At 41.2% G+C, this 19,512-nt stretch overlaps 1 protein-coding gene across 2 annotated transcripts in view; it reads left to right on the top strand.

Annotated features, from left to right (window-relative positions):
• The window catches only part of EFNA5 (ephrin A5), a 281,547-nt gene extending 278,032 nt beyond the window's left edge, over positions 1–3,515 (top strand). For both annotated transcript variants that reach the window (XM_047854760.1, XM_047854749.1), the window contains one exon: positions 190–3,515. In XM_047854760.1, coding sequence (XP_047710716.1) covers positions 190–311 — 122 coding nt within the window. In that variant the 3' untranslated portion in view covers positions 312–3,515. The remainder of the gene's footprint in view (positions 1–189) is intronic.
• The last annotated feature ends 15,997 nt before the right edge of the window (positions 3,516–19,512 follow it).

The raw sequence follows: 19,512 nt of genomic DNA, 5'->3' as shown, positions 1-19,512 counted from the left end.
CAATTTTCTCTGCTTCTCCTTTGTTTGCTGTAAATAATGAGTGATTATGCAGACATGAAAGTCAATGGTGGCACAAGGTTCATTACCCTACTTTGCAGAGGGTGGCGAGGTCTGTTAACAGCAGGCTGCTGCAAGAGAGTTATTAAGGATGTGAAATCTCATTGGAATGTGTGCTTTCTATTTGAACAGATGACACCGTACATGAGTCAGCCGAGCCATCCCGCGGTGAGAACGCGGCACAAACACCAAGGATACCCAGCCGCCTTTTGGCAATCCTACTGTTCCTCCTGGCGATGCTTTTGACGTTATAGCACAGTCTCCTCCCGTCACCTGTCACAGAAAACATCAGGGTCTTGGAACACCAGAGATCCACCTAACTGCTCATCCTAAGAAGGGACTTGTTATCGGTTTTTTGGCAGATGTCAGATTTTTGTTTTCTTTCTTTCAGCCTGAATTCTAAGCAACAACTTGGGGCCAGGAGGGGCTAAAGTAGTGGCTGCTCCCCTACCCCATCCCACCCCTAGCCCTTGCCCTTGACTTTCTCTCACCCCTTCCAAGTTAAATGGACTCCAGATGAAAATGCCAAATTGTCACAGTGACACCAGTGGTCGTCAGCTCCTGTGCATTCTCCTCTCAGAGCCCACCTCCGTTAGCGTCCTGTGTCAGCGGTATACGGACAAGGAAGAATAGTGGCAGATGCAGCCAGGAACAGCAAGGCCCAGGAGGGTTGTGCTCTCCCATACAATATTTATGCCTTCTCATTCAGGACTGTAAGCTGATCGTGCGGGGCATCGTGTCACCGTGTCGAGTCCAGAGGGGAGGTATTAAGAATAGATATAATATTACACCCTTTCCTCTAGGAGTACATAAATGAACAGGCTTCTAAAAGGTTGAGACACTGGGGGTTTTTTTGTTTTGTTTTGTTTTAAGATGACTGTCTTAAAGCATTCTTGACGGCAAAACTTGTGCTCCATGAAAGAAGCCTTTTTTTTCTAGAAAGCAGGTCAGGTGCGGGAATGTTAGCACAGAGCAAGTGTGAGAACAGAGAAAATTAGGTTTGGTGGGGGTGTGTATGTGTGAGTGCCTCTAATTTTTTTGGTGACTGGGCAATGCACACCAGATTTTTTTTTTCCTTTGAATACAGATCACCATGGTGCTACAATTTTTTTTTTTTTTTAAAGAAACTCAAAGAGGCATTTTTATGAATAAAGTGACCTTCCCCAAGGCTGACAAGCCAGGGTTGATGAGTGTATAATGGAATAGCTTTGGATACTCCTCTGGGGGACAATATGTACCAAGGAAAGGAGGTCAGTGGCCAGAGGAGATGTGATTTGGCTTTGCTGGAGCGCCAGTGTGCTGTGGCCTTTCCCCGACTCCCACCCTAGTACCCACGTTTTGCTCCACACTCCACAACTGCAGGGGCTCAGACACACACCCCTGTCACCAGGAGAGTCAGTCAGCACTACTTGGGAGGGCTAAAGGGAAATTTGGAATAAAAATTCCAAAGTTTGGAATAAAAAAATTTCAAGTGTTGATTTTATATTCTTTCCCTTTCTGACACAGCCTGAAGCGTAGGGGGAACATGTGTTTATCTGTGGGAGATAAACAAGATGGAGTCCCAAAGACTTTAACAAAATATTTTTTTAAAAATCCACTAGAATAGAAAATACATTATTTAGATATACTTTATGCTGAGAGTGAGTATATATGCTTGTCCTATTTAAACTTGTGAGAAAAAAAGTGGTATCCCTTGATACATTTAGAAATTTAGGGGGCTATCTTGTTTCATTGTGGGGGCGGGGCAGAAGGAGAATAAACGCAAGATGACCCTGTTTGAGGAATCTTAGCATGGCCAACAAGGGACATTTCCAGTTGGTTACCAGGAAATACAAGCTTGGGGTTACTACTGGTGAGGCTCACAAACTGAGCTCCAAAGCCTAGACAGGGGAAAGTGTCAGACCAATGAAAGAAAATCTAGCCTTTTTACTAACTGCCCGGCATGTCAATAGAAACCATGCCTTTCAAAATAAAACAAACAAAAATAAATGCCATGATTATGTCATAGGTGAAAAGTTGGAAGCGGTCCAGGAAATAAGGCTTTTTAAAAATATGTATTTGTTTTTTTAAAATGTCTAAATGAAAAAAGAGAGGGGTCACAGTATGGACAGACTTTATGAATGGGAATTGGCTACGAAATTGTGAGTAACTCTGAATTAGAAAAATATGTGAATGAAAGGCAGCTGTAAAGGCACTTGCACCCTGGAGAGTTGTACACATGTTGAAATGTAATCTGGGCTTACCTGATCCATGTGGAATGGATGTTACTGCCGGGTCTGTTCACACTTGGAACCATGGCAGTGAGGCTGCTGGCCTTGCAGATACCGTCAGTGCTGTTCCCCCAGACATCAGGAGCTTCTGTGGAGTGGCAGAGTCTTGTCACAGAAGGCAGCCACCATTTCACTGAAACAAAAGTTCACAGCATTGGATTCTTTTTTTTCCTTTAACTCTATATATGCTCAGCACTCTCAGTAATACCCAGTAATACTTCTTTTTATTAATAGTTAACCGGCTTGTTGGTCCAGTGGGATTTGAGTGGGGGTGGGGGGGCGGATACCTTCTAAAATGGATCAATAGTCAGAACCAAAATAATACTGCATGTTCTATAACCACAAGGAAATCAAATGATCCTATAATGATTCCAGTTAGTCATAACTACATTAGCAGTGCTAATTTCATTTTAGAAATGGTGACTTCTGTGGTTTTGCTAGCATTTGTCTCTAACAAATGATAAAATAATTACTCATGGCCCTCTCTGCCATTGTCTTTCATTTTTCACAGTGAAATTAGACCCCTTTACTTCATCATGCCACTACAAATTAAGTTTAAAAAGGAAAAAAAAAGCAAGACTATCCACACCAGTAGACAGTGTGCTTCTCTACCTTTAAGTGATGTAATTGTAGGTAATGCTTGCCACGGAGTTTCCAAGAAAATGATTGGTATCAGACAGTTTTCATCTTGTCCAGAAAGTGCTGGTGGCCTTTTATGGTAGTGTTACAACCCTCTGGGGGCTTAGGAGGATGTCGATGCAATTTTGTAGCAGCTTTTAATTCAAAAAACAACTCAGAAGTCTGAAGGGCAGCCTGAGCTGCCTCTCAGCCCCAGTTAGTCAAACCCCAGCGACCTTTGCCCCTGGTTGCCAAGGGCTTTGCAACATGAAGCAGGGAAATAAGGATCTGTCTGTTTAGTGGATACTGTGTATCCTTTAATAGACCAGGTAACAGTTCGTGTTAGTTTAGACTATTGTTTTGTACTGTACTTTCTTGGGTGGCAGAGGAAAGAAAAGTAAAACATTAAAAAAAAAAAAAAACTGCGTTCTTTAAATTCTGTATTCTTAGCGACCTCTGTTGTATATAGTGTTTGATAATAAAGTATTAATTTGATTCTTATGTCTTTTGTAAGTGAGAACAATAGTCTTTCAGGATACAAAACATGCATTGAGGCTTTGAAACATCCAATGTATACGTGGCTAAGAAGAGTCACAAATGGCTGAGACACTGCTCCATACAGGACTCGTGTGTGGTCATCACCCGCCCAGTCGTAAGACTCCATCATCTCGGGACCTGAAACAACATGACTTTTTTGATCAATATTTTATCCTCACTGTTTTCAAGGTCTGATGTTGGAGCCCTGTGGTGTTCTTCCTCCCCCAGCATGTTGGTTTAAAAAGGTTTAGGGAATTTAGTAACAGTTCTGGATTTTGGTTTGGTTTTCTGTTTGTGGTGGTTTTCATAGACTGTTTCATTTCTCCCCAGGAAGAGGTGCCAGAATCCCACGTGGCTCAAGCATGGGAAGGGTTTCAAGCCAGTCCATTTAGGAAGGTTAAATGGGAGCTGTTTCCCTGTGTCATTGTGAAAGGAAGAGTCGCACAGTACCTGTGGATTTTCAGGGACTTTGTTTTTCTCTGGTGCCTTAGCAACGGCAGCAGCCATTTTCATTAGTTTCTCCAAAATTAATAAAACAGTTTAAATTCCCCTCCATTCATTGCTCTCAGAGCTGTGGTCAGTCGTTTTTTCTTTTGAAAACCACCTCCACCAACACCCCCGTTTGCCTACCACCCCCCCCCCCTTTTAGATGTTTATTTTTTTTTGTCTCTTTCCTTCCGCCCACATTTTATTTTCCCTCAGAACCGTGAATGGGCAGGTCTGTCTCTGGTTTGGCATCACTGAGTTTTTCCCATGCATTTGCCCAAGAGCTGCTCGGATGTGAGACAAATCTCCCTACAATGGGCTTGCTCCCATTGTCTGTACAGTTTAATAGATGCTGGCATGTTGGAGGTTACCCATGAGTCAAAATCCGCTTTCCATGCTTACTTTTGACACCCCATTGAAGCCACTCATTGTGTGTGCGTCTGGGTGTGAAGTCCAGCTCCGTGTGGTCCTGTGCTTGTACTGCCCTGCTTTGCAGTTCCTTTGCACTTACTCATCGAGTGCTGTTTTGAAATGCTGACATTATATAAACATAAAAGAAAATGTAAAAAAAAAAAAACCCACACACAAACCAACCCATACAATCTGTATTTGTATATACACGTGTCCGTACAAGTATACCTAAATAAAAATTAAAGATTTTCATCATTTTAATTGGAGCCCTCCTTCTACTTTGTTCCTTGAATGACGCCTTTATTTCAGGGGCTACTTGTACTCTGCTGATTTTTCAAAATCTTTGTGGATAGAAAAGATTATATGATACGCACAAGAGAAGGCCTGAGAAGCTCAAACAATGCAGGGTTAGAAATGGCCAACTATCTGGGCACATTCCAGTTATTCTGATGAGAAAATGGTGAGATTCAAGCCTTGTCTCTGTATCTAAGCCTTAAAACAGGTGCTATGGCAAAGCCCTGCATCCTAAAACCACTTAAATACATGAAGAGCTAAGTACAAAAATTATGTTCTTTCACCTCGTGTAGTTTTTCACCCCATCAAAATAGAGACAGAATGGGCATTTTTCCAGCAAACATCCCATACTTCAGAGAAATAATAGCAGTAATAACAATCACTTCAGTACAACACTGAATGCCAAATTCTCACTATCCAGGAAGAATTAACTTACCAGTGTGTGACCTTGGGCAAGTCACACAGTATCTTTAGGACTCAGTTTCCTTACCAGTAAATAAAAGAGTTCTTTAAGTGATTTCATTTTCTGAATACTGCCCTTGCTGGGCACTGCAAAGCCCATTTTGCATCTGAGTCATGTGAGTTTTTGTCTTTGATGACATTACTATAAGCACAATTTGAAAATCACATGTGTAGAGGGAAAAAGCATCAAATATCTGACATAATAGACAACTAATGCATTTCAAGACTTGGCTTTAATTATACCATGTTAACATTAAACTCACTGAAAGCCTTTTATTATACTTAATTATTTGACGGGGCACTAAACACTAATTATAACTTACTGTAACCTTTTCTTGCTAATGAAGAATGACAGCTTTACAGAATGAGGAACAACTCATTTAAAAGAAAAAAAAAAAAAAAAACTGTACCGGACTACCTATGTGATATTTTCAAACCAGAACAGCATTACATGGTCATTATCATCTTCACCTTCATCATCAAAAGCATTTAAGTGATCATGACATTGTGCTCAGTGCTGCGCAGAATAAAGTTAATGTTTACAATTTGTACTTACCAAGTTTACAAAAGGCAGACATGTATAAGCGTAACATAGTAACTATTTATGGAGGAAATCTAAAGCTCAAACATTTATATTGCGCATAAATAAGAGGAGACTGGGATTTTAAGATTAGGAAGCTTGGAGTGAAAGTAAGTTATCTTTACAAATTGTCAAAACGGGGTTAGGAGCTTCTTACAAAACAAAACTCTGTGATTTAAAAACTGTGGGCTGTATGAGAATGGTGAAATGCGTGGAGTTAAGTTTTCATAGTAGCTAAAAGGCGACCGTGGGAATGAGAAAACCCAAGACAACACCTGAGTGGCACGGGCACGGAAGGAAATTATGAAGCTGTTAGTTCGGGGAAATCACCACAGTGCCCTACAGAAGTAGGGGAAGTGATGAAAAGATGACAATTTTAGATTCTGCCTTAATACTCATGCTGCTCCTGAACCTGAGACTACACCAAATTGTGAGATGTCCAGGACCTCAGCGAAGGGGTAGGCTACAGAACACTCAGATTAGAGAAGAGGGATAAAGTGCAGAACATGCAAAATCGGGGGCTAATATAATTTTAAAGTGACTGTGAATCCCTGACGAAGAGGCCACTTCCCAACAGATAATGTTACCCACTCTAATGGGAAAGCAGTCTGGACCAGAGGTGGTACCGTGAGCAGCAGTGTTGCAGGAACCACACTTTATTTGTTTGGTAGATAACAAAGTATTTAGAAAACTTGAGTCTTCTAGCACACCAAATTAAAAACAAAAAAAAATCATAGGGGAAATGTTAGTGAATATAAAACGCATATGTATTTGAATCTCTTTTCTCAGTGATAACGATTTGGATCACCTCAGTATGGGAATGTATAAAATCTAGGTGTCATAAAATGTTCAAGATCATTCTGACGGATTATGCAGATTGTTCTGGTTTCTTAGGAATTATTTGCCAAACATTTTCTTTGAGATTATTTGCAAAGCTTACTCTCATATTCTGTTGATAACAGAAGCATCCTTCAAGAAAGCATTGGCAAAAATGCTGTGAAACCCATTATGATTTTTGCAAACCCATTTTGATTCCCCTTTGGAAAACAAGTGCTTCAGAAATGATTATAAATAACTAATCAAGTCAATATCCTCCATCAGTTTTAGTTTGATACTTTCTGCTATATTGAGACCAGTGGTTAAATCCATATTTGTGTCCATTTTTTTTTTACTCTTTTCATTTTTTTAGGTGAGCTCTGCACCCAGCGTGGTCTCGAATACACAACCCTAACATCAAGAGTCACATGCTCTACCAACTAAACCAGCCAGGTGCCCCCATATATGCCTATTAAAATGGAATTATTACTGCTGATGGGCCCTGTGAGCAGTCATTTTGCAATAATTGTGTTTCTTTTTTTTTATACAGATGATAAATTAATGCACAAGCTTTAAAAAAAAAAAGGCATGGAATTGCATTGCCCAAGAAATCAGTTAAGGGCATCACCCATGGGCTTCTTTGCTTTGGGGGAAGGGTGGTTAGTCAAACCACTCATTTAAAAAAGAAAAATAGAAAGAGAGAGCATCTCAGTAAACAAAAGAATTTGCTTGCACAAATTCTACTTCTAGGCAAGTCCCCTCTCTTCCTCTCCTTTCCAAAGGAAAACAGCTTCTAAACCCTTCCCATACAGCATTTCTGGAGTCACCCCTTACTAATAGGCAGAAGACAAGGGTCGGAAGGCTTCGTGCACAGCATATCCCAATGCAATGACCCTTTAGACAATTTCCATCAAAGACTGTCATGCTCTCCTCCCCAGAACCTCAGTACATGCCGAGTACATGCTAAGAGTGAAACACAATTTCATTACTTCTCATTAAAAACCATCCCCAGCTCCATTCCAAGTGTCCCCTGAGTTCTGCCATCTTCCTCCCAGCAAAGGCATTAGTTAGGGTTCACCCTGAGGGAGAGTCAATAGGATAGTGTCACCTAGTTCCAATAAAAAGAACCTTGAGTTACTCTTCTCATGGTCTACTTTTTGACTCAATTTAATCCCTCAATGTGGGATTTTCTGCAACATTAATTAAAGAAACCTTTTAAGCAACACAAAGCATATCCTAGCACCTGGAGCAAGGATGCCACATTGGAGCTATAGTAGAAGCATGGGATGACTTGACAGTTTGGGGTCCAAGTACCACCTCACTGATGCTGTCAGAGTTAATTCATAAGAATCCAATCTAGAAGGTGGCCCTCTGAGTCAATAATGTGTTTTGAAATATCCTGGATTTTAGTCATGATTATTCAAGCAAGAACTCCATGTCACTGGGTAACACATGGATGCTTGTCAATCTTGACAAGAACACAAAGAGAGGAACCAACACACACACACACACACACACACACACACACACACACACACCCAACTCAGAGTGATTACAATGGGAAAACAGAACAAAATATTTCTGCATGCTGTTTTGTTCAGAAGTACCAGGTGCTCCCACAAACCGCACAGAACATTCGAGACGCAGATAGCCAAAATCGCTTTCTTTCCTTCACAGCCATGAAACAAGACACTAAAATGAGAAAGAACATGTTTCTTCCTATACCCATCTTAGAAAACACATTTCATCAACACCTTAGTATCCTCTCCTTTTTGTGTTCAAAGCTTGTTCTTTTGGACCAAAAAATAAACAAACAAAAAACCGATTTGTGTAGCACAGAATGTGGGACACGTAACACCTCTGAAATTTGTGCTTTGCTTTACTAGATCTAGACACATTTTCTGCAGGAGACAGAACAAGAAGATCTGTGTCTTTTTTTATTTTTTCCTAAAGACAGTGTGCCAGCCAGAAAGCTGACTCCATTTATTTCTCCTGCAGGGAGCCAGCGTGTTCCTTCTCCTGGAAGATGCAGGTACTTAAAATAGTAATAGGCTTTGTGGTTTATCGAGAGTATTTCATCCCAACATCTCACAGGCATAAAGAATAAAACATAAACTAATGGCTCTTTCCAACAAGCTTGGGAAGAATTAAATGGAAAGGAAGATTGTCATCATGCTTCCCTGAAGGAACAGAAGAAAGCAACTTAACTCAGGTAGCCCAGGGAAAGAACCAAAGTCAAGTTGATCCGAGATTTGGACAGAGGCCTCCAGTCTGTTACTCTTCATTCCTAGGAGCTTGATTAAGAGCTAAAGAAAAACAAACAACGCATTTATCCCCCTTTCAAGTTTCAAATGCAGTGTAATTGGGAGAGGGGCACTAGGCAGCTTCCCAGATTTTTGTGAGTCAACGGTTTTATTATAAAGGATAACTTGAATTCTCTAATTTCTCAGGATGCCCCAGTTTCTGTGCATATTAAAACTTCTCTAAAAATTAGGAAGAACTTAAGAGAAGAATAATTTGTATTGTCAGTTCTTTCAGTAATTTCCCCCTGTGCCACATGCACACATTCACAGTCTTACATATTTTCTAACTTTATGTATTCACAGCACTTTTTTACTTGGCATTGTCTATGCTAAGCAGGGTGATATTTAAAAGGACACTGAAGGTCACTTTAGATACATTCAGTCTGACTTAACATCTAAAGCCACAGAGCAAAAATGTGGTGGTTAAAGAAATCCTGCTAAGGGATGGCCAGCCAGGCCCTGTGGTGTTCACGGATGTGACTAGAGTGTAAAGAATCTCCTAGGGCCCCATTTGTAAACAAAAAACTGCCCACACTAGTGAGAGGCAACACTTGGTGTTTGGAATCCTTGGTGTCTTTTCCTCAACTCAGTTGACTTCCCCACCCACAAGAGTTCCACAATGTTCCAGAGCTGGGCAGAGCCATCATTTCACCAGTGTTTGGGGCCCAACCTCTCTTGATCAGTATAGATGGCTAAATATGAAAGTGCAGACTCTGAACACCGGAGGACAAGGATCTGTACCTTCAAAGGGCTGGCCAGTCTGGGAAAAGGATCCATAGAGAGGGCAAAAATTCATGTTGGTGTATGACTTCCTTAAATTCCCTCTGTCGGTTTACCTTAGTCTGGATGCTGGTGCAAATTACAAACTCTCAATTTACTTCTACTTCAGATTTCGAGGTTACCACAAATCAGAGTGCCCTGCATTCTGTGTGGGTCCTGCCCTTCTCTAGTCCCTGTCAGTATTCAACAAAGCAAGTTAATCTCCCTGGTAAGTGACAGCTCTGCCCCTTGTAACTGGCACGGAATCAATTTTTTAACTTGATTTGAGAAATGGGGAGAGTATCAAGAATTCAGTACTGGCTAGTGGATTCATTAGCAGGCTGCACCAGTTTTAGCTGGAATCTGTTTGGCTGTCCCCATCTCTTAGTTCAGCTTTCCCCCCCCCTCCTTTTATCATCGATCCTGCCCACAAGACTTATTATCTACTCTGTCTAGTTGAGGACACCAACCTCCTTTGCTAAGTTGTTCACAGCAGGCTCACATACCACACTGTTCTAGCCCAAGCTTTGACAGCTCCATAGAGAGGAGGAATAAAATGTGGGTGAGCACTACGTTTCCACAGAAATTGACCACGACTCTTCCGAAGGCTTCAGGGAAGCAAACATGGTAGTGGAGAAAGAAGCAAAGGTAATTATTGTCAGGAAACCTAGTTATTGTATGCAACAGGTATATACAGTCTTTCGGAAGACCTCCAAGTACTGGAAAGCTCTCCTTTCAAAGTAAAAGGGAAGATTCATTTTTCAATCAGTAAAATATTTCCTCTGCTTCTAAGCCCATTTTCTGTCCTGATCAGGTTTATGGATACAGAGGAAGGAGCAAGTGAATGATAATGATGTGATCAGAGGAATTCCCAGGCATGAAAAGGCCTCTGTCAAAGCATAATAAATCCTGTACTTGGTGCTGCATGTCTGCACTGCCCACTTTGCCTAACAGAATCTTGGTGCAACTGTCACTTGGAGACGATCCTACTGGCAAATCTATAGAGGGACGAAAGCCATCATGCAGCGTGCCTATAATCCCTTTGAGAGGGACCTGACATATTCTTCCTGCCCCAATCCCTACTCTGAACACCTGTGATGTCTGCCCATGGCCTTGAGGAGCTCACAGTGTAGCAGAAAGAGTTCATATTCTGAGGTGGGATCTCTAGCCTTCCCTCTCAGAAATAGTGCCAGATCCACAAGAAACCAGAATGCTAACCTATATTCTTCAAAATAGCTTTTTCCTGCGGAAGCTAGTGGGTTTATTCTATAGTGTCCTACAGAGAATGATTCTGGGGTGCTAGAGAGAATAGCGGGAATGACAGCCAGTTTCTCGTCTGAAAAGGAAAGTTATACTAAATTAGGGACTACATAGTTGTGTCTTTCAAAATTCATGTGTTGAAACCCTAATCCCCAATGTGATGATATTTAGAGATACGGCCTTTGGGTGACCCTACGTCATTAGGTCATAAGGATGGAGTCTGTGACAGGAGACAAGAGACACCAGAGACACCCACTCCCTGCTCTCTACCACGTGAGGACACGGCAAGAGAATGAGGAGAATGGCTCTCTGTAAACCAGGAAGGAAACTCTCACCAGAACCTGGCCATTCTGGCACCTGGAGGCTAGCAAGCCTGCAATTAAGCTGTGAGAAAGCAATTTCTATTGTTTAAGCCATCCAGTCTGTGATCTATGTTATAGCAGCTCAAGCTAAGACAGCCTCACAGAATACTGACTTGCTGACTCTACCACAAAGGCTAGATTCCTAAAGATCAAGAAAAGAAATCTAGAAACAACAGAGGTAAAGTAAGATATACCAAGTCTTAAAACGGATTATGTAACTTTGGAACTCCCTGCCTTTGGCAAGTAAATGATACCAAATCACATGCAGATTCCATTACTTCAATTCACCCACAGCCTCAGGAAAGAAGAATATAAAGATTCACTTATTCTTTTAGCTATAGTTTATGGAGCATGGGGAGCCTGTGTGGCTTAGTCTGTTAAGCAGCTGCCTTTGGCTCTGGTCATGATCTCACAGTTCCTGAACCCCCACATCAGGCTCTCTGCTGTCAGAGCAGAGCCTGCTTTGGATCCTCTGTTCCCCTTTCTCTCTTCCCCTCCCCCACTTGTGTGTCCTCTCTCTTAATTAATTAATTAATTTATTTATTTATGGAGTACCTACTATATGCCAGAATCTGTGCTAAACACTATAGGCATTTTTAATAGGAGACCGGCTTCATCCAGTTAAAGCTTCCAGTCATTATGAGGTTGTACAAATCAGTTAAGGAGCTTGTCAAACACACAGTCCCTTTTGAGGAAAGGAAAGGAGGCAGTCCTGGCAGCCATGTAAGATATCACACCGTCACATCTGTGCTCACAGCTGATTGGACAGAGACTGGGCACCTGACTCACACGCAGCCAATCCACAGGCTAGTCAGGGCCCTGTGTGTGTTCTGGCAAGGAGAAAGTATCTTTGCTCTTACTTGCTATTTAGCCGTTACCCAGGACAATCAATGTGTCCCTCTTGAGAGGTAATATAAATAGAATGAGTCAGAAGAGAGGGGGCTAAACAAACAAACAAAAGGAACAGATATACAGAAATCCTCTTACTCCTGTTTCTTCTTAGCAAAGCCGTAACTTGTACCTGCTCAGTTCCATAGCGCTGTTTTCTTAAACCCAGAAGCACTCTCTAGTTCCTGTCACTATAATGCCTGGTCGTTATCTGGCTTCTATTTTGAGGTTTTCATGACACTCCCACTCCATTATTGGCATTGACATCCTTAAAATAAGCCCTCATTATTTGAGTTAGGCTGAGTGAATCATGGTTGTTTGCAAGCAAAATAGTCCATTAAACAAATATGATAGGATAAGAGGGCTATGAAGAAAGTGCAATGGAAGCACAGAGGGAGTAATTAACACCGCTAGAATTTGAAAACCTGATTTTGAATTTCAATATGTTACAGTACTGAGGAAATTTGCCATATTTCAAAGGTCACTACATCTAAATTGACACAATGAATTATATAGAATGACACACTTGATTTTCTTGAAGACTCAGACTTCTTTTTTTCTTGACAGGGTGAAATACAAAATAAATGGTGAGAGGAACCCCTTCTCCCTGCTGATATCCCCTATCAGTTGGCACAGGGAGGGGTACCATAGTAAGACTAATTAGAGAGTATTTGAGATGGGCCCACCAACGAGGAGACGAATGCCAAACACCACAAATGAGCTCAAGGATCAATACTGGAAAAACAGGGCCCACTCTAATTCCACAGAAATGGGGACCAAGGCAAACTTTCCTTAATTGGTCCTCTGCTTGGGAAGCTGGAGCGCTCTCCCATTAACATGTGACATTTCCTAAGAAAGTGCTGTACACGAACAGCTAGTCTAACACTTGGATTGGTGGTAACTTATTTCTACTTGGTATAAGCTCCTCAGGGAAAGCAGAACTTGCTGAAAGCAGCCTTGAATGTTACCAGTGTTTTCTAGCACCTGTTAGCTGTTGTGCAGGGAAGGCATCTCGTTATCAAACATAAATGCTGTCAGTAATGGCATGGAGGAACCCTAAACCAGTGCAGGCAAGGGCTACAAAACATACGGGTATAAATATTTTCTCTCCACAAGCTCATACCGTTTAAAAATTCCTTTCTTGTGGTGACAGTCCTCAGGATGAAAAGATAGGAAAGAAACATTTCAAGGCATGAATTTGTGTTACAAAACAAAAAAATGCCCCCCCCCCCCCCCGGGTTTAAATCTGTGTGCTCTGGACTGGAGGCAGTGGCAGTGGGGAAGCACCGTATTGCAATTCCTCTCGGCTGCTGCAGAAGTTTGCTGGGTTCTCTTTCACTCCCATGAGAAGCTCTCAGTACTGATGGAGAGTGCACAGTTTAGATAAACTGGATTAGAAGAAGAGAGAGAGATGTATATAATTCTTCCTTAGACACTAAAAATGGGGTGGCTGTCTGCCATAGTAAGTCCAAGAAAAGGGCCCTGCTTATCTCAGCTGCAACCTGACGTCAGTAATTATACAGAACATGAGAAGAGAGGTCCCCGTTAACCAAAGCAGGGGGTTTATCTGGCCTTTGTAGACTCCTGTATAAATCCATTAGCATTGCAGCCTCATGATTCCCTCTCTTGTAGTACAGTGTTTACCTTATCTTTTGCTCAACACAAAAGCACAATCAAGACAAAGCCAAGGAATGTGTGGCTCTTCACTGCAAGGGAACGCCTCCCCTGCTTATCTCTTTTAATTATTATTTATACTCTGCATTTGTTTTCAGGTGAAAATCAAATAACAGAAAGTAGAAAAGCCACCCTGCATTTCCTGGGCTCTGGTCTCATTAGCCAGATTTTCTTAAAACTCTGGTACTTCAGAGAAGTTTTGCCAAGTGGCTAAATGAAATGCACACAATTGCAAAGTGTTATGAATATTTATGATGGTTTAATGATGGGATTTTTTTTTTTTTTGCATCCATGAATAATAAAGATTCTAACAAGAACAGATAACGAGAAGGGGACAAAACAGTGAAGTGGTTAATACAAGAACTGCTCTTGGAGGGACCCCACTGAGAACAGCAGGGGCTAAGGGCCTCTCCTCCCTCTCTCCCAGAACCAAGTGCAAAGCAGGGGCATGAGGGTTAGCCTGTTTCCCTCCCTCCCTTTAACAGATTTCATCAGCTAAAGTAGGCATTTCATCCCTACTTTGTGCCTAAGCTCATGGTCTCCTCTGGAGGCAAAGGAAGTTCAGAGTGACAGATACCGCTGTCAAGTGACCTTCCACTTATAATGGCAGTATTGATTTCAGCCGTGGGTCACCAGCAGAATTTGCTGCTTTGCCATTTCTAAGCCAGTTACTAGTTAAAAAGCAGTTGGTAGAGGCCCAAGTTGCTGGGCCTGCTCTGGAGGCTGCAGACTAACTCATGGACTACCAACCTCAGCTTAAGGAGAGCCTTTAACAAAAGTTCCGAAAAGGTAAACGTTAAAGTTGTTATCCCCACCAATATTTCATGCATCGAAGGCAAATAATTGCCTATGTGAGCCTGCCAGACTCTGGCATGTAGGGACACTCTATGTCCCAGGTCCTGCTCTCATGAAGCCGGGCCCTGGGAGGAAACCACCCTCCCACATGAGAAGCCTGGCAGGGCCTCAAAGGACAGCCACTGACATAATGGGGGGTTAGATCAAGGACCTCTGGGGCTAGCTGTCACCTTTGGCTTAGGTGATTTACTCATGTGAGGTGAACTTGCTCTGATATCCCAGGATCATTCATTCAGTTAGTAAATATTTACCGACCACCTACTATATGCCACAAAATGTGCCAAGCACGTAGGGTACATCTTTGAAGAAAAAAACAAACGGCCTTTTGTCAAGCGTTTTACACACTGGTAGGTGGAAGGAGAATATAAAAAATAAGTCCAACAAATAACTTCTGGATCCTTAGGAAAGGGACCCAGGCGACAAGGGCGTAGGGCTTCCATCACTTCTCTTGGTAATAGGCTTACCTGATGTCATAGATAAATATTCCAGAAAAGTTACATGAAAATCAAATGATACTCTTCAAGCCCTCGAACAGTGTTTATGTGTCTTTATGTGTCTTTAAAAGCATTACATGATAAATCCCTTAAGTAATGACCATGTCCTTCTTTAGCTCCTTTGGGAATCTGAATTTCTAGACACCCAGTTTGGCTTATACACACATAAATGTCCATTCTTCATAACCTATCCTTGGGATTGGAAATCTTTAATACCAAACCATAATACTGCCTGATATTTGGCTTACCCCCTGTGTTGGGAAGTAAGTACACAACCATGCTCTTAAATCTACTGATGCAAATTTATGGGAAAACAATTCTTATCTGGAGACTCATTTAAAGAGTGAATTAGGTGCCGAGAAAGAATGTCCAATAGGCCCCCATGATTGCTTCACTTGCTCTCCATCTCTATATTCCTCACCAGTCTCCTCACACAATCCAACATCCCTGCCTGCCAATTTTATTAAAGCCTGCTGTGCGGGAATTTCCTTTCTCCACTTTACTAGCTACCAAGACAACCCCGTCAACGTGATTTTTCACACATTTTCTCTTCCTGTGTTCTGCATCTCGGTGAAATTTCATCTCCCTGACTCACTGTTAAGTGTTTCTCATCTGAAATCACACCCGCTCGTAATCTCAAATAAAGTGCAAAAAGAGGAAGTCACAAAAGGACAAAGACCAAAGTCCTTCTCCCTCCAATTACTCAGACATTAAGCAAAAGCTACATGGGAATTGCCCAGTCAACCAAGACTAACTGAGTACCAACATCTACGGAATAGAAGATTAGTCTTGGCACACAACCCATCACATTCCACAGCACTTCTCCCTTAATAGAGCACATACATCTGTCTAGATATTAAAATTTGAAGAACCGATGATAGGTATTTCATAGACCAAAAAGAATCACTGGAAACTGGATTCTCACCCTATAGTGCCTCCCCAGGGAATTAGTAACAGAGCTAGAGGAGGAAGAGCTCAAAGGGACAAAGGCAGAATAAAGAAAAGAAGAGGAAGGAAATACTAACAGAAAGGAGACTAAGAAATAGACTTTGAAGGAAATCCCTGCCCATGCTACCTCATTAACAGCAAAAACTCAAGTCTCTTAGTGAAAATAAGCAGTCTTCTATTTTTGATCATCCAGTTCAAAAAGCTAAATCACAAACAAAAGCTGAGATCTATGTAGGTACAGTCTCATTACAACGTACCTAATTCTAACAGATCAGGAGTGACAACAGTATATTTGGCCACCCTGTCCGGTGATAGTGGACAGGACAAAAAAAAATCACAACGTTGAGACAAAGAGCAAGACCCTGAGTCCAGCTTTTGCTTCTGACAAGTTTAGCATGATTACAATTGGTCAGTTGAGGTCCTTGCATTTTGTCAAGAGCTGTGTTTGATGCTTAGTTGGACATGAGTTCTATCAAGGACTTGATGTCTAAATACACAGTTAAAGCCATAACAGAGACTGGAGGTAACTGAACAATTAAAACAGGCTGTTTGTGTGGTTATATGTGGTCAAAAGTCAAGTGAAAAGAAGACTTCCTGCCTTCTTGTCCTTTTCATCTCAGTTTACAAGGGAAGAGTAGGAAAGGATGTGTGGGATGAGAGGGGGAAGAAAAAAAAGAATGGAAAACCCAAGACAATAAAGATTGGTAGAGAAATAGTGCTAGTCTATGTCAACTCTTTGTGACAGGCATTTAAGATAATTCCCAGGGCACCTGGGTGGCTCAGTCAGTTGAGGTCAGACTCTTGATTTTGGCTCAGGTAATGATCCCAGGATCTTGGGATTGAGCCCTGTGTTGGGCTCTATGCTGAGTGTGGAGCCTGCTTGAGAATCTCTCTCTCTCTCTCTCTCTCTCTCTCTCTCTCTCTGTCTCTCTCTCTCTCTCTCTCTCTCTCTCTGCCCCTCTTGCGTGCTAATACTCTCTCTCTAAAATAAAATTCCTAATGATGGCCTATCATGGTATAGATGTATTAAGGTCATGGGAAGAACAGACACGGACCAACAACCTATGTGGAAAAAATGTATGCAGTTTTAAAAAGAAAGTTAATCAATAAAATAAAATAGTACCATGTAGTACCACAATGGCCAACTTGTTACAACCTGATTGTGGTTCCCTGGATCTCAGACATGTGCTTTGAGATCTCAACAGATAGACCAAGTCTAAAATAAATGTACCTGGTGGAATCAATAGAAATGACACCTGAGCTAGGCTCAGAGTGACAATCTGTCCTGATCCCCTGTGAGACTGTCTTAGTTGTATCTGAACTTGCCATCTTCCTAAAAATCATGAGTGAGATGCTGGTTTTGGTTAGATTCTTGGTACAATTGCAGAAATCACTGGCTTTGGAATCAGAGAAACTTAAGGTTTAATCTTGTCTAGCCCATTAACTTACAAGAAAAAATTTCTCTGTCTCTTCATCCATAAAGAACTGGTAAGGACACCTCCTTTCCATATAGTTATTGGAAGAGTTATCTAAGTTATTCTATGTCAAGTAATAAGCATGGGTATATGCTCATGGTAAATGCCCAATAACTGTCATCAACAAGAAGAGTTAAAAGAGTACCTCTGAAATATTTGAACACAGTAACTACTTCTTGCTCCTTTGCCTTTTAGTGTATATCTTCTCCTGTTTTCTCTACTTTTCTTTAACCTGAGATGCAAATGTATAACTTTCCCAAATTCTACCCTGGTTTCTATCACTTCTCATACTCCCTAAGAATGGAGGAAATGATGAAAATGTTCCTGTCTGAGAGAATCAGGAAGGCTCAATAAATGGTACAAATGAGATGACAGCTTTATAAAAAGAACACCAATGGAATTTATCCCTCCAAAGTAGAGTCTTTTGCTCCCAGTTCCCTGGAGGCCCTAGCCATACTCTGAATGTTGCTATCTTTCTTTTAAAAAAACTTTTTAAAACATTCTCCTTTTGTAATTGCTTCACAAATCTTTTCAATGTCCTCAGTGATGATAAATTTTTGTGCTTTGGAGATGCATTTAATTTTGAGAAAGAGCCTGAAGTCCTTGAGACCAAAACTGGTAAGTATAGAGAGTGACCTATTGGGGCAGTACTGTTTTTAGGCAAAATGAGATGTAATCTGCAAAGCGTCTATATGATTTTCTTGCATGGATTTTAAGAATTCCTGAGATGAAGTCCAAAGATATTTGAATAAATTCAGTATTTCTGGGATCAGTATGGGTTTCAAAAGTTATTCCTTTGAATGACAACTATTTTGGCTGTTTAACTCCCTTTGTGTTTAAAATATATATATGTATATGGTTATCAGTCATCACTTTATAGCCACTCTTGATAGACGCAGAGATGGTAATGTTTCTCATCTGTAACACACCAAGTCATGAAAAATGTGTGAAAATTTAGCAATTAGGAATATTTACTATGGAATGGATCTGACTTTTTGTTTTCATCAGCTCAAGATGTGCATGTTACATGTTGTGCAAAAGCACTTGTGACCTAGTGAAAATATCTTGGCCTAGAAACTAATTAATAATACCTGCAAGGCACGGGAAGGCAGATAGAGTTGAACATACCAAACTTGCTCTCTATCTCCATTCCAGGGCAACTTGTCAACCAGAATTTTCTGTTAACCACTATATTTTGGCAAGTACAGAGAAAATCTCCTATAATCATAGTCACCCCAAGGCTGTACAGGATAACACACTTTATGAACCATCCTCAGTAAGTAAATAAATAAATTGAGATAGATTCTGGTTTAAGATGGCAGCAGAGGAGGATCCTGATAGACTCACTGAATCTAAAGTAGACACTGAACGATTTCCTATGAAAACAAAATCCAAAACCTAGCTGATCAACTCCTACACATTGGGCAAATAAGACCCATATCCAAGTGGGTAAGAAAGGCTGAAACAATCTCATCATAAACCCCAGCCGGATGCTGTGACTCCAAATCAGAAGGGAACTCAACTTTGAGCTTTTCCCTGAGGAGTGAAAGCTCTGAAGCATATATCTGGCTCACTGATTTTTAGAACCTACATCTGAGAAAAGGGCCTCCAAAACATCTAGCTTTGAAAAAGCCAATGGGACTCATGTCCACAAGACCCATAAGGCTCTGGTGAACTGAGAAATAGTTCTTAAAGGGCTCACATGTGTGGACTTACCGATCCCAGCACCCAGTACAACAAAGGCAGCTGACTAAACAGCATCCAGACATTCTATAAAAAAGATTTATTTGCTTTTCTTAAAGTATTAGCTTGACTATCACACATCTAATGTAACACACATGGAAGGACCAACCGAAATATTTTCCAAAGACAGAAGCCATCTTGGCACTCTCTGTGCCTCACTCCATGTTGCCTAGAAGGGAATGGTGCCCTCATCTGACACCCTGATTTTTGCACTATCACC

This window comes from Prionailurus viverrinus, chromosome A1, assembly GCF_022837055.1.
Source record: "Prionailurus viverrinus isolate Anna chromosome A1, UM_Priviv_1.0, whole genome shotgun sequence".
Classification (NCBI taxonomy): Eukaryota; Metazoa; Chordata; class Mammalia; order Carnivora; family Felidae; genus Prionailurus; species Prionailurus viverrinus.
This window is presented reverse-complemented; position numbering and strand designations above follow the sequence as displayed.